Consider the following 12,335-nt stretch of genomic DNA (forward strand, 5'->3'; position numbering starts at 1 on the left):
AGTGTTCAGCAGTGTTGGGGGTTATGGGGAGCCTGAAGTTGAGTTGTAAATATAATTTAGGTAATATTTTAAAACCAGGACAAATTCTGATCCTTTTCTATGTTTACATAGGGCCAACATAATACAGAGCGCTGTACAATAAATAGGGGTTACAAATGACAGAAGACAGATACAGACAGGGACACAGGAAGAGGAGAGGTCACTGCCCCGAAGAGCTTACAATCTAGGAGGTGGGGGAAGTATCACACTATAGGAGGGGCATATGGAATGGTGGGAAGTAGTGAGAGTTTAGGAGAGAGAAGAAGACGGGTAGGTGAGGGGGAAGAGCGTTGGGGCAGCTCTAGAAAAGTCTTGGAGCTGTGCGTGTGAGGAGGTTATGAGTTTTTCTTATGTTTCTTTTGGCTGCAGGAAATAGAAAAGGCGTGGAAGATGGTGGACACAGCCTATGAGAAGGAGCAAAAAGCTAAAGAAACCATCAGCTCCCTGAAAGATGAAATTAACAATTTGTCCAAGTTGGTGGAGCAAGGATCAGGGATATCCACGGGGCAGGAGCACAGGTAGGAGGACCACAAATTAATATATTAATAATATATCATTACATTATTGGAATATTGTACGCTCCTAGATTGTAAGCTCTTCAGGCCAGGGTCCTCTCCTCCTCCTGTGTCACTGTCTGTATCTGTCATTTGCAATCCCTATTTAATGTACAGCGCTGCTTAATATGTTGGCGCTATATAGATTCTGCTTATTTAAAATAATATTATTAAAAACATAAAATATTGATAAACATTCCTGATGATTTTTGTGAGGATTCCAATATGGAAGCTTTAGACCCACCTTGGTATTATTGTTAACGCCATTTCAAATATTGGCTCTGATTTATTAAAGCTCACCAAGGCTGGAGAGGATACAATTTCATTAGTGAAGCTGGGTGATCCAGCAAACCTGGAATGGATCTGGTCCAGGAGTCATCCAACTTCACTAATGAGAGTATATCCTCTCCAGCCTTGGTGAGCTTTATTAAATCAGGCCCAAAATGTGGTCACATGATCTGTAGTTATGCCTACGTTTTGCAGCCTTCCAAGCTGCTTCATCCATTCTGCCAGTGTAATGGGTTCCTCCAGAGGTTCCTAGGGGCCCGTGAGCACCAATGATTTTTTTGGCTATCTGTAAGCATGACATTGTTCCCACTGACCACCACATATATACACAATATATTGTGAGCTGTGGGTATAAAATTTATATAATTTGTTCCTTGAAGACCTGAAAGTTATGTCAAGGGTTCCCTTGTGTTAAAAAGTTTGAGAAGCGTTGGATTAGAGTTCAAGGTGCAGATTCCGTGCTGCCATCTTATTCTTTGACTTCAGGTCTTTCTTCAAATCTCATGATGTCCACAGGTCTGGTGTGTTGAACCCAAAATTTGTTTTGCAGGTCGAAGAAAGCTAGAGGTGGTGGCAGCCCCTATATTGTGACCAACTTTTCAGTAATAATCAGCCGGGTGGTAATTGAAAGTTTCCGGGTGGTGCACCCAGTAAAAGGGTCCGGGGAGATCACTGCTTTACATGGATAATTGCTTATAACATATGAACCCTTTCCATGGAGTTTAGTATTCAGTGCGCTCTCAGGAAAGTCCGACCACAATAATAAAAATCTAAAAACCAAATCAGAGAGGAGCAAGGAAGAAACCTTTTCTGCCTAAAAACTAATCGCAGGCATTTTATATTGTCTGCCCCGGGCAAAGTTTCAAATATAACGCGGGTGTATTTTCCAATCTGCAGCATTTATGTATATTATACTTTATATTAATTAGACTGGGCATTATAGTGATTTTTGATGTTTTTCTCCTAAGCAGGCCCCCGGGGCTCATATATAAAATCCGGCCCTAGCGTGTACGCCTTCTTCTACTTGAAATCTGTTTAAAGCGTTTCCCCTGCTTGCGGCCTTTTCATCATTTATTGTTACCAGTCTAGGTACCGGGCCGGTAATGAGTCGATCTGTCTCTGTAGCTGCCAGTATTAAATACCGGAACGTTGTTCTAGAATATTCCAGCTAGGAAACTCAGGCCCTAATTGAGTTTCAAAGGTTTTATTTATTTGGTAAAAGGCAGAAAAGATAAACTTGTTTTCGATTCAGTTCCCGCACTGGAGAGTAATAAGAAGAAAAACAAATAAATACAAAGAGACTAATCTAGAGCTGCAAAGATGAAAATGATTTAGGGGTGGCCACGGTACGAGTCAGGGAAAGCGGCAAAGTTTGTTAAAGCTGAACTCCGGGAGACTATAATTGCAGTGGGGTTGCTTCTTATCCTGCAAGGCTTGCTGACATCAAAGGTACCACAAGAAGCCATTTTGCCTCCGCTGGCCTTCTCTCAGTTGCCGGACCAATCCCCCAAAGTCCTTTTTTAGCGCTTCATCACTGAGACACCACCATGTACAATTATTAATATTACACAGTATTTATATAGCGCTGACATATTATGCAGCGCTGTACAAAGTCCATAATCATGTCACTAACTGCCCTTCACAGGAGCTCACGATCTAATGTCCCTAGTCATATGTCATTAATACTGTCTAAGGTCAATGTTGGGGGGAAGACAAAACCCATGCATGTTTTGGAATGTGGGGGTGAAACCGGAGGAAACCCATGCATACATGGGGTGAACCTGCAAACTACATGCAGATAGTGTCCTGGCCGAGCTGGCCTAGTGACCTGGAACCCACTGCTACAAAGGCGGAGTGCTTACCACTGAGCCACCATGCTGCCCAATGCAGTATTTCTGGATACATAGGGCCACCTCCATAGAGTTAAAGGGAAAGGAGACGAGTGGGGAAGCAAAGGGTGAGATTCCCTGACTTTTTATTGTAGCCTGGATGAAAACAAGCATTTACCTTTGCAATTGGGGTAATAGCTAGTAGTTGTCATAATATAGCTAAAGTAATACTGCAACCTTTCTTCTTATCCTCAGGTGCCTACAACACCTGGTATTCCCAGGCAGTCCCCAGGTAATTAGTAACGATGACCACTGGGGGCAGTATAGTTGGCCCAATGGCAAGCCTTTGCAGAGCTGGGTCTCAGGTTGGAATCTCGGCCAGGACACTATCTGCATGGAGTTTGCAGGTTCTCCCAGTGTCTGTGTGGGTTTCCTCCGGGTACTCCGGTTTCCTCCCACATACCAAAAATATGCAGTTAGGTTAATTGACTTCCCCTCAAAACTTCCCTTACACTGTATTGATGACATATGACTATAGTAGGGACATTACATTGTAAGCTCTTTGGGGCAGGATCCCCTCCTCCACCTGTGTTACTGTCTGTATCTGTCTGTCATTTACAACCCCTATTTATTGTACAGCACTGCGTAATATGTTGGCCCTATATGAATACTGTATAATAATAATATTAATCTTCCAACACTGTTTATTATGTGCACTGTTCATTCTATACAGCATTCTTCTACAAGCCCAAGTCACCTTGATGACACCCCTAAGGGGCAAATCCTTAATGCCCTGAGGTCACTCTAGTAAAAAGACCCCTGGGGCCCTGAGATTGGTGAGCATGAAAGGGACAGCTCCATAGGGAAAATTATTATGGCAGGAAAAGTTGCGGTAATTTTATTTTATTTTTCATTATGCGCTTGAATTGTTAAATGTTAGGATTTTAGTTGAAACGTTATCAGCTTTAAATAAACTACAACAGATGAAAACATAATTTGGGGCCTTGGAGATTGGGCTTTGTATAATCCTTAAGGAGCCCCAGCAATCCCTGCTGTTATTGTAACTGGAATGCCAAGGACATCCTGTAAACGTGAGGCATCATGGACCCGCCCCCGAGGAGCTGACTCTGGGGTACAGAGACATGAGGGTCGGTGAAGGAATGCCTAGCAGCATTGTCTGCATTATTTATGAATGCTCGCTGCCTCAATAAAAGTTATGAGGATTTCTGTGTAAATGAAAAGAATCTGCCTGTTTATTGAATATATATCAACTAATGCTAAAAAAAAAGAATAATTAGCTTTAATGTGAAACACTGGACCTGAATTATAAAGGCTCTCCAAGGCTGGAGATGGTGGATTATCACTGGGGAACCTGGGTAATCCAGCAAACCTGGCAAGGATTTGCAATTAGTTGTCAAATGTTGACAACCCTGGACCAGATCCATTCCAGGTTTGCTGGATCGCCCAGGATCTCCAGTGATAGTCTATCATCTCCAGCCTTGGAGAACTTTGATTAATCAGCCCCCTTCTGTTAGCGTGATATGAAAACTCATAGGACCTGATTTATGAAATCTCTCCAAGGCTCGAGAGGATACACTTTTATCAGTGAATCTGGGTGATCTGTGATGGATTTCTTAAAAGTCATTTGCTATTTTTTAGCAAATATTTTCAATCCTGGAGCAGATCTATTCCAGGTTTGCTGGATCACCTGGGTTTACTGATGAAAGTGTATCCTCTCCAGCCAGGAGAGCTTTCATAAATCAAGCCATATAAGGTTTATTACAGTTGCACATCAGTACCGATATTTTGATTTATGGTATCATATCCTTGTAATATTTTATAGTTTAAATGAATTACTGACCGTCAAGGAAGAGCTGACCAAAGAGAGAGACCAATTACTATCCGAAGTAGTAAAGCTGCGTGAGAATCTAATGCAAGCGTCCAATCAACAGCAGGAGGCGGAGAAACTTCGAGAGGAAGCGCAGCAGAGCATTTCCCAGGTGAGACCGGCCACCATCATTTTATTCTAAGCGCCAATCATGGAAGCCATCAGCATTGTAGGACAAGGTTGGGATTTCATAGATTTGGTGGTTGAGTAACGATAATGATTTTTGTTATATTCCAATATCCAGTATCAGCAGGAGATTCAGGTGCGTCAGAATGAGGCGGCTCGGGAAGCTCGAAAGAAGGAGAAGCTGGAGAAGGACTTGAAAAATGTGCAGAGCGATCTGGACAGTAAGCAGTCAGAGATCAAATCCTTACAGCAAACATTACAGAAAAACAAAGAGGAACTTCAGAAACTGGAACAGCAGCTCAAAGAAACCAAGGTAAATAACGTGGCCAGTGACATATTGACCTCTGACCCCAGGGTTCCTCCAGGGGGGGCTGAGGGTTCCTTGAGCAATTTGCACCTCTCAGGTCAGTTTAGGTGACATCAATAGCTATCCGTAAGGGTGACATTCTTCCCATTGGCCAGCAACTATTATTATTACACAGTATGTATATAGTGCCAACATATTACACAGCGCTGTAAAAAGTTCATAGTCATGTGACTAGTTGTCCCTCAAAGGAGCTCACAGTCTAATGCCCCTACTATAGTCATATGTCACTGTCACAGTCTAAGGACAATTTTAGGGAGAATCCAAATAACCTAACTGCATGTTTTTGGAATGTGGGAGTAAACTGGAGTACCCAGATGTGAAACCCACGCAGACACGGGGAGAACCTGCAAACTCCTTGCCTGGGGCCCATCGCTGCAAAGGCTTGCCATTTGGCAAACTATACTGCCCCCAGTGGGCATGGTTACTAATTACCTGGGGACTGCCTGGGAATATCAGGTGTTGTAGGTACCTGATGATAAGAAGAAAGGGTTTCAGTATTACTTTAGATAGGGCAGAATGCTAACCACTAAGCCACCATGCTGCCCCCGCAATGTAAGAGGAATTCTTCCCACCGACCACCACACTAATGTACTGTGATCTGTGGATATAGTAATTATAGCCGGGGTTCCCTGAAAATCTGAAAGTTGTTTCAAGGGTTCCCCTAAGCACAGTATACCCTGCTTTTGGTTGTTTCTGACCAGGTAAGGGTATTTTGTTGCAGAAGGGACATCCCCTGTCTCCCTTGCAGTAAGACCTGTCTGATCATAGGGGTTTAGTTCATCCTCAACGAGATTTCACCACTTCCCCCTCCAAAGTCTGCTGAGAATCCAACACGTTCTACGCTTTACCCCACAAAGTTCAATAGATGCTCCTGCTAACCTCATTGTCACCACGGTGTCCTGCCCTGACCTGTAGGTTGGCAGTAAGAACCACCAAGTCCTGCAGGGGAACATGAGATGAAAATACCAATTTCACAGAAGACCCAAAGATGCCCGGCTAATGGATGAGAGAAGTATTTCCTATTTTGTTTTTTTGCGCTTATATTTCTCTCAGTCACTTTAAGCTGGGCGAAGATCTTTTCCGGTGATAAAACGTCACAGAACAAATGTTAGCCATTAGCGTACTAATTATTACAAGCACGCCACTAAAGATCACTAATTACAACCATATCTGCAAACTGCGAACAGAATGGCGCTCGGACATGCAGCTGGCGGAGCAGTTTACTGGCTTTACGCTCGTTTACAACGATTACTGTGACATGTCGGCTCCACTTTGGCGAATGTACATTAAATATTCGGCTGCCAGCTGCTCCAAATCTTTATTTTCTGAAAGACGCCACAGAAATGATCCGAAATCCAGGGAAGGCCATGCTGTTGGCGAGCTGCTGTGTTACAAAGGGCGCCATGTGCCATTTATGTTTATGGCTTTCATTGTGGCTGTACAGCTTGTTTCAATAAATCATGTCTGGCATGAACAAGTACATTTACTTATGACATTGAAACTAACTCAGCTTTAACTTTAACTTTAACATTTCAGTTGCATCAAAACAAAATATTTTGCAGTTGGTTTTCTTTAGAAAGCAGCCACAGCCACAACAAAGGCTCCCATTTCCGGCCAGCTGCTGAGAAGGACTCCTGCTCCCTGTGTGGAAGCAGTGGCTTCTTTGCAGAGTTCCAACTGGCCACCTGCTGAGTCAAAGCTAGAATTGTGAAATTGGCCAAGCTTATGCTCACTGCTGATTGGGTGTTCTAGTTGTGACTCAACATGGAGTGTGTTAAACCTTTGCAAGGAGACCACTGATTCCCAAAAATTAGAAAGGGGTTACAGCAGTCTGGAGCAGGCCTTTCTGTTGAAAAATTAACTGTTCAGCTCGTACAGATAATCAATAGTTGACGCTGGAAAAAGAATGTACAGGCAGAACTGTTCTATGGAGAGCAGAGGAGAGAGGTGGTGCAGGGCACCCCCCTATTAGAAAACAACAGTTCTCATTTGTGTTGGTCATTTTGTGATCTGTCACAGCACTTTACTAAATGAGAAATATATCACCTTCCAGCTCCCTCAATCATTTAGGCAACCTAATTATAGCCACCCCTATCACTATATTACTCTGGGGGAAGTCTGTGCACTAGATTTTTGCTTAAATGATCACAAATGTTTGTTGTTGGGGACAAAAGTCTGTACAACCTAGGTTTAGGCTTTGAATATATTTAGCTATTTTTGTAACTAAAAGTGTAAGTGGAACAAAACCTTCCTATGCTCACCTGTCGCCATTCCCTCGCCGGGAGCCGCACTCTTCTTTCTTTTCTTCCTGTAGGGGATCTTCAGCCATTTTGATTGGCTGACCCAGGATGATGTAACTCCTGCGCAGACTCACAGGAGTTCATCCATTCTCGGCACGTGCAGGGAAGCCGGGGTTTTTTTTTGCCAAAAACACGGAGCAATCAGGTAGGCAGGAGGGATTATTGCAGGAGGAACATCGCCTCTCCCTTCCTGCAAAAGGACCTGAAGCCGCTCACAGGTGCATTGCACATTGCAGCTCAAGGTGTGTGCTTTGTGTTTGCAGTGCGGTTCCCCCCCAGAAAAGCAACTGTAGGGCACAACCCAACTGCATGCACAAAATTGTTTCATCTGCTCTCATTCAATTGAATGGAAGCGGTTCGGAGTGGGGTTGAGAATGCGAGGAAATGCTGCTGCAGGCCGGGCCGCAAGTCCGGAATGGATCTTAGTAACAAAGTGACTGTGCCAGGGAGAAAAACAATCGGCAAATGTTCCATACTGTCTTCATGCAGAAACATAATATAGTCTATAAGTGAATAAATCAGATTCACCCACTTTGCTGCCTATTTTTAATCACATTTCTCCTCCAGATCCTGAACGAGAGAGTCACCAAAGAACTGGAGCAATTCCAGATGAGAAACAGCAAACTCCAGCAGGAGAATGAGCAGCATGGAATCAGCAATGAGCAGCTGACCCAGGAGAACCAGCAGAAGCAGCTAGAATTAAAGGTAAAAATTGTACTACTTTTTGCAGCATCACCGAAATACCTTCAATCTTGTGATCAGAGACCAGTTGTTAAAGACCTAACTCATGCAGAATGGGTATTCAGGATTTATGTTATAGCTGGTTGGTAGAGTTTCCTATTAGCTTTTTATAGTAAATGAAAAAAAATTGTTATTATTACAAAGTATTTATATAGTGCCGACATACTAGTCCATAGTCATGTCACTAGTTGTCCCTCAAAGGAGCTCACAACCTAATGTGGCTACCACAGTCAAATGTGGGGAGCCATTTAACCTAACTGCATGTTTTTGGAATGTGGGAGGAAACCAGAGTTCCTAGCGGAAACCCATGCAAACACGGGCCCAGTGTCCTGGCCCAGATTCGAACCTGGGACCCAGTGCTGCAAAGCCCAGAGTGCTAACCTCTGCTGCCAATAAAGTTAAATACAACTAGGGGGGAATAGGTGTTTATTGTTGTATTTTTACACTAATTGAAACCAAATACTATGGCAAGCTGGCTCAGAAACTTTGGTCTTAATCTCAGAATGTGGGACAATTAAAAGACATTTACAGCTGTGAATGCATTCTGTAGGACCATACTTGCAGAAGTTTCTCAATAGGTTTGTATGGTGTCTTTGCAGCCTGTATGATTACATGTTTGTATACACTGGACCATTACACCTACTGCTATAGGTAAAGGTAAGTGAACAACCCTGCAAATTATTCAGTTTATATGTTTCCGGTAAAGGCTGCTGTTTTGTTACAAACACAGCAGGATCAGTGGCTAAATCTTGGCTAGGACACTATCTGCATGGAGTTTGTAGGTTTTCCCCATGTTTGTTTCCTCCGGGTACTCTGATTTCTTCCCGCATTCTAAAAATATGCCGTTGGTGAATTGGCCTTAGACTGTGTTAATTTCATTTAACTATGGTAGGGCCCTTGAGACCGCCAGCCCCTTTGGGGGACAGCTAGTGACAGGACTGCATAATACGTCGGCACTATATAAATACAAGTAAATAATATTTCTGGAAACTGTACTCTTCCTACCTTGTGGAATCTATCTGGAAAAGTCACATTTGTGTTTCATCATGGCTGTGGCAGAAGGCACAATGCCAACTTCAAGGCTTGGTTTAATGTGAAAGAATTCAAGTGACCAGCACAGGGCCCTGAGCAAAACCCTTCTGGACACCTTTGAGATGAGCTGGAACATTGGTTATGAACCAGATCTTCTTATCTGAGCTCAGTACCTGACCTCTGAAATGGGCGCACATTCATATTGGCACACGCCAACATTTTGTAAAAAGCTTTCGAACAAGAGTGAAGGCCGTTGTAGCCACTAAGTGGATCAACTCCTTATTAATTCCCTTGGCTCATGGTCAGGTATTCACAAACTGCTGGTCATATGGTAAATATTCCACGTCCTTGCAGTGTTTGACTATACTTCTGTACTCCCTTAGACATTGGCCCTGATTTACTAAAGCTCTCCAAGGCTGGAGAGAATACACTTTCTTCAGTGAAGCTCGGTAATCCAAAAAACCTGGAATGGATTTCCTAAAAACATTTACTATTTGCTAGCAAATGTTTATGATGCTGGACAAGATCCATTCCAGGTTTGCTAGATCACCCAGCTTCACTGGTCAAAGTGTATTCTCTCCAGCCTTGGAGAGCTTTAATAAATCAGGCCCATTGATTCAGCTGCTTGTCAGTTTTTTTGACTTGTGGAAATGTAATGCTTTAAGTCCTTATCATGACAAAAGAATAAACAAGCAACAGGATTTATTACGATGCCATATTGTAAAATAGATGTATGTGGACAGTGTTAGGAGTTGAGCAGACATGCCAATAAACCTCAGAAGCCAAAATGGCTGATTTCTGGATTATTTGCTCTGAGAACTCTTCTAGAAGGCGCTTGGTGAGTGTAGCCGGGGTCACCATGATATTGGTAAATGCCAATGTTTAAAATCTGCTGATCACAATTTTATATCTCATCTTTATCTTGTTATCATTGACCAGTCCAGGGAAGAAGAGGTCAGTCAGATGAGACAGGAGATCTCTAAACTTTCAAGAGCCAGAGAGTCCATGCAAAGGAAATTCAGACAAATGGAAGAACAGAAGATAGAAGTGGAGCAACAGCGGGAGACTCTCAAAAACCAAATTGCCGGACTTGAGAGAGGTAAAGGTTCTCCATTTCTATATCTTGCCTCGAGGATCTGAGCAAGTAGAACTCCGTATGTAGATGCTTAGGACAAATGTATACAAGACACTTCCTAATCTTTTCTATCAGTTAAGTAATGTGAATACTTCATGCCATCAGGAGGGGTGCGCCATTCTCTTAAAAACACTAAAAATAGTTAAAGATGTTTTCTGAAGGATCTAAGAGAATTAAGGATTTCAGCAATCTTTGTCCCCTTCATGAGAGGTTAAAAGTGGGCCAAGAAAGAATCAATGGAAAAACTCAAAAGCTGATCAGGACTTACACCCTAATAATTTGTATGAAATGTTTCGGGGGGGAACCTCATATGCCTGGGGTCTGTAGGTGGATAAAGGTGAATACTCCAAACTTTGCAGAGGATTTGACTTTTCAGGATTTCAGATTGTCTGCCATTGGTCTATCCAGCTCCCTCCGGTCAGAGGTGATCCGTCAGATCATTATGGGGGTTCAGGTCCCCACCAGATTTCAAGTTTGCTACAATTATTGTTTAATAACATAGATGAGGCTCAGCTTTTATTTTGGACTTCAGCAGTGTTCGGGCATTTCATGATGGGTATTGTACTCAATGACCTCTCAATGCTTCAGAGTAGAGAGTAATTTTCTTAAAGCTAATTTCTGGGCTGCCATACTAACTACCCCATGGGAAAAAAGCTCTGTTATGGTTTTGCTATTTGTTTTCCATTAAGAAGATTTCACATTGGTTCAGTGTAACTCAGAAGAGTGACCGCTGGGTTTGCAGCAAGGGCTGTGATTTGGAATGTGACAGGTAAATGGCTCCTCTACACACAATCCATTCAGTGGGGGAAGCAGCTGTGACTCCGCTAGAATCGTTGTGCTCTATACAATTTGGTAAACACCTTCTTGCATTTATTTGCACAAATTGAATGCAGTGTTGCTTTTCTATGAAGAGGTGGAGTGTGAGGGTAATAATAAAGTATGAACTTATCTGTGCAAAATTTCTTTATTTCTCCAGAGCTGGAATCTGCCAAAAAACAAGCTGAGCTAGATAAGAAGGCAGTGGACGAGCTGGTGAGAGAAAGGGATATGCTGAACAAGGTGAGCCGCTGGTTACTATGGAAACACCAAGCCTGCCCTGCACCAGGTGCCATGGCAGGGGCTTATTTAGGATGCTCACAATTGTTATTTTTCCATTTTAGCGTCTTCAGTTTTACTTGTTTTTAAGCTGCTCTCTACAGGTTTTGGCACAATTATTATTGTAGGGAGAAGTCTTGTTTCTGCATTACCATTGTCAGTCTGGTCATCCTATTCCTTTTACTGCCAGGTACATACATGTACAAGTGAATTTTGCAAGCTTTATCTTGCAAGTTTTGAATGTATGTTAACTTAAGGCGTTGTATAACATCAAACCTTGAGATTTACATTCAAATTAATATTGTTAAAATTATTAAACAGGATTTATATAGCGCCAACATATTACGCAGCGCTGTACATTAAAAAGGGGTTGCACATGACAGACAGATACAGACAGTGACACAGGAGGAGAGGACCCTGACCTGAAGAGCTTACAATCTAAGAGGTGGGGGAAATATCACACAATAGGAGGGGAGATATGGAATGGTGGGAAGTAGTGAGGGTTTAAGAGACAGAAGAAGACGGGTAGGTGAGGTTGAAGCGTTGGGTTTTGAGCGCTCTTTTAAAGGAGCAGAAAGTAGGAGCAAGCCAATAGGACGAGGAAGACCATTCCAGAGAATGGGGACAGCTCTAGAAAAGTCTTGGAGCCGTGCGTGTGATGGGGTTATGAGTGAGGAAGTCATTAGTAGGTCATTGGAGGAGCGAAGAGAGCGGCTTGGGGGGGGTGGATTTTTATATCAGATCAGAAAGGTAAGTGGGACAAGAGCTGTGGATGGATTTGTGTATCAGGTAGGTAGGTGGGGGAGGAGCTGTGGAGGGATTTGTGTATCAGGTAGGTAGGTGGGGGAGGAGCTGTGGAGGGATTTGTGTATCGGGTAGGTCGGTGGGGGAGGAGCTGTGGAGGGATTTGTGTATCAGGTAGGTAGGTGGGGGAGGAGCTG

The 12,335-nt window shown here is 43.0% G+C and overlaps 1 protein-coding gene across 1 annotated transcript in view; it reads left to right on the plus strand.

Moving 5' to 3' along the window:
• Positions 1–12,335, plus strand: part of CFAP58 (cilia and flagella associated protein 58) — a gene marked incomplete at its 5' end in the record, with an annotated part of 49,995 nt that overhangs the window by 3,312 nt on the left and 34,348 nt on the right. Inside the window, 6 exon segments of the mRNA XM_072424303.1 lie at positions 409–557; positions 4,554–4,710; positions 4,843–5,037; positions 7,959–8,096; positions 10,104–10,263; positions 11,276–11,358. Coding sequence (XP_072280404.1) covers positions 409–557; positions 4,554–4,710; positions 4,843–5,037; positions 7,959–8,096; positions 10,104–10,263; positions 11,276–11,358 — 882 coding nt within the window.

Source organism: Pyxicephalus adspersus, chromosome 10 (genome assembly GCF_032062135.1).
Source record: "Pyxicephalus adspersus chromosome 10, UCB_Pads_2.0, whole genome shotgun sequence".
Lineage (NCBI taxonomy): Eukaryota > Metazoa > Chordata > Amphibia > Anura > Pyxicephalidae > Pyxicephalus > Pyxicephalus adspersus.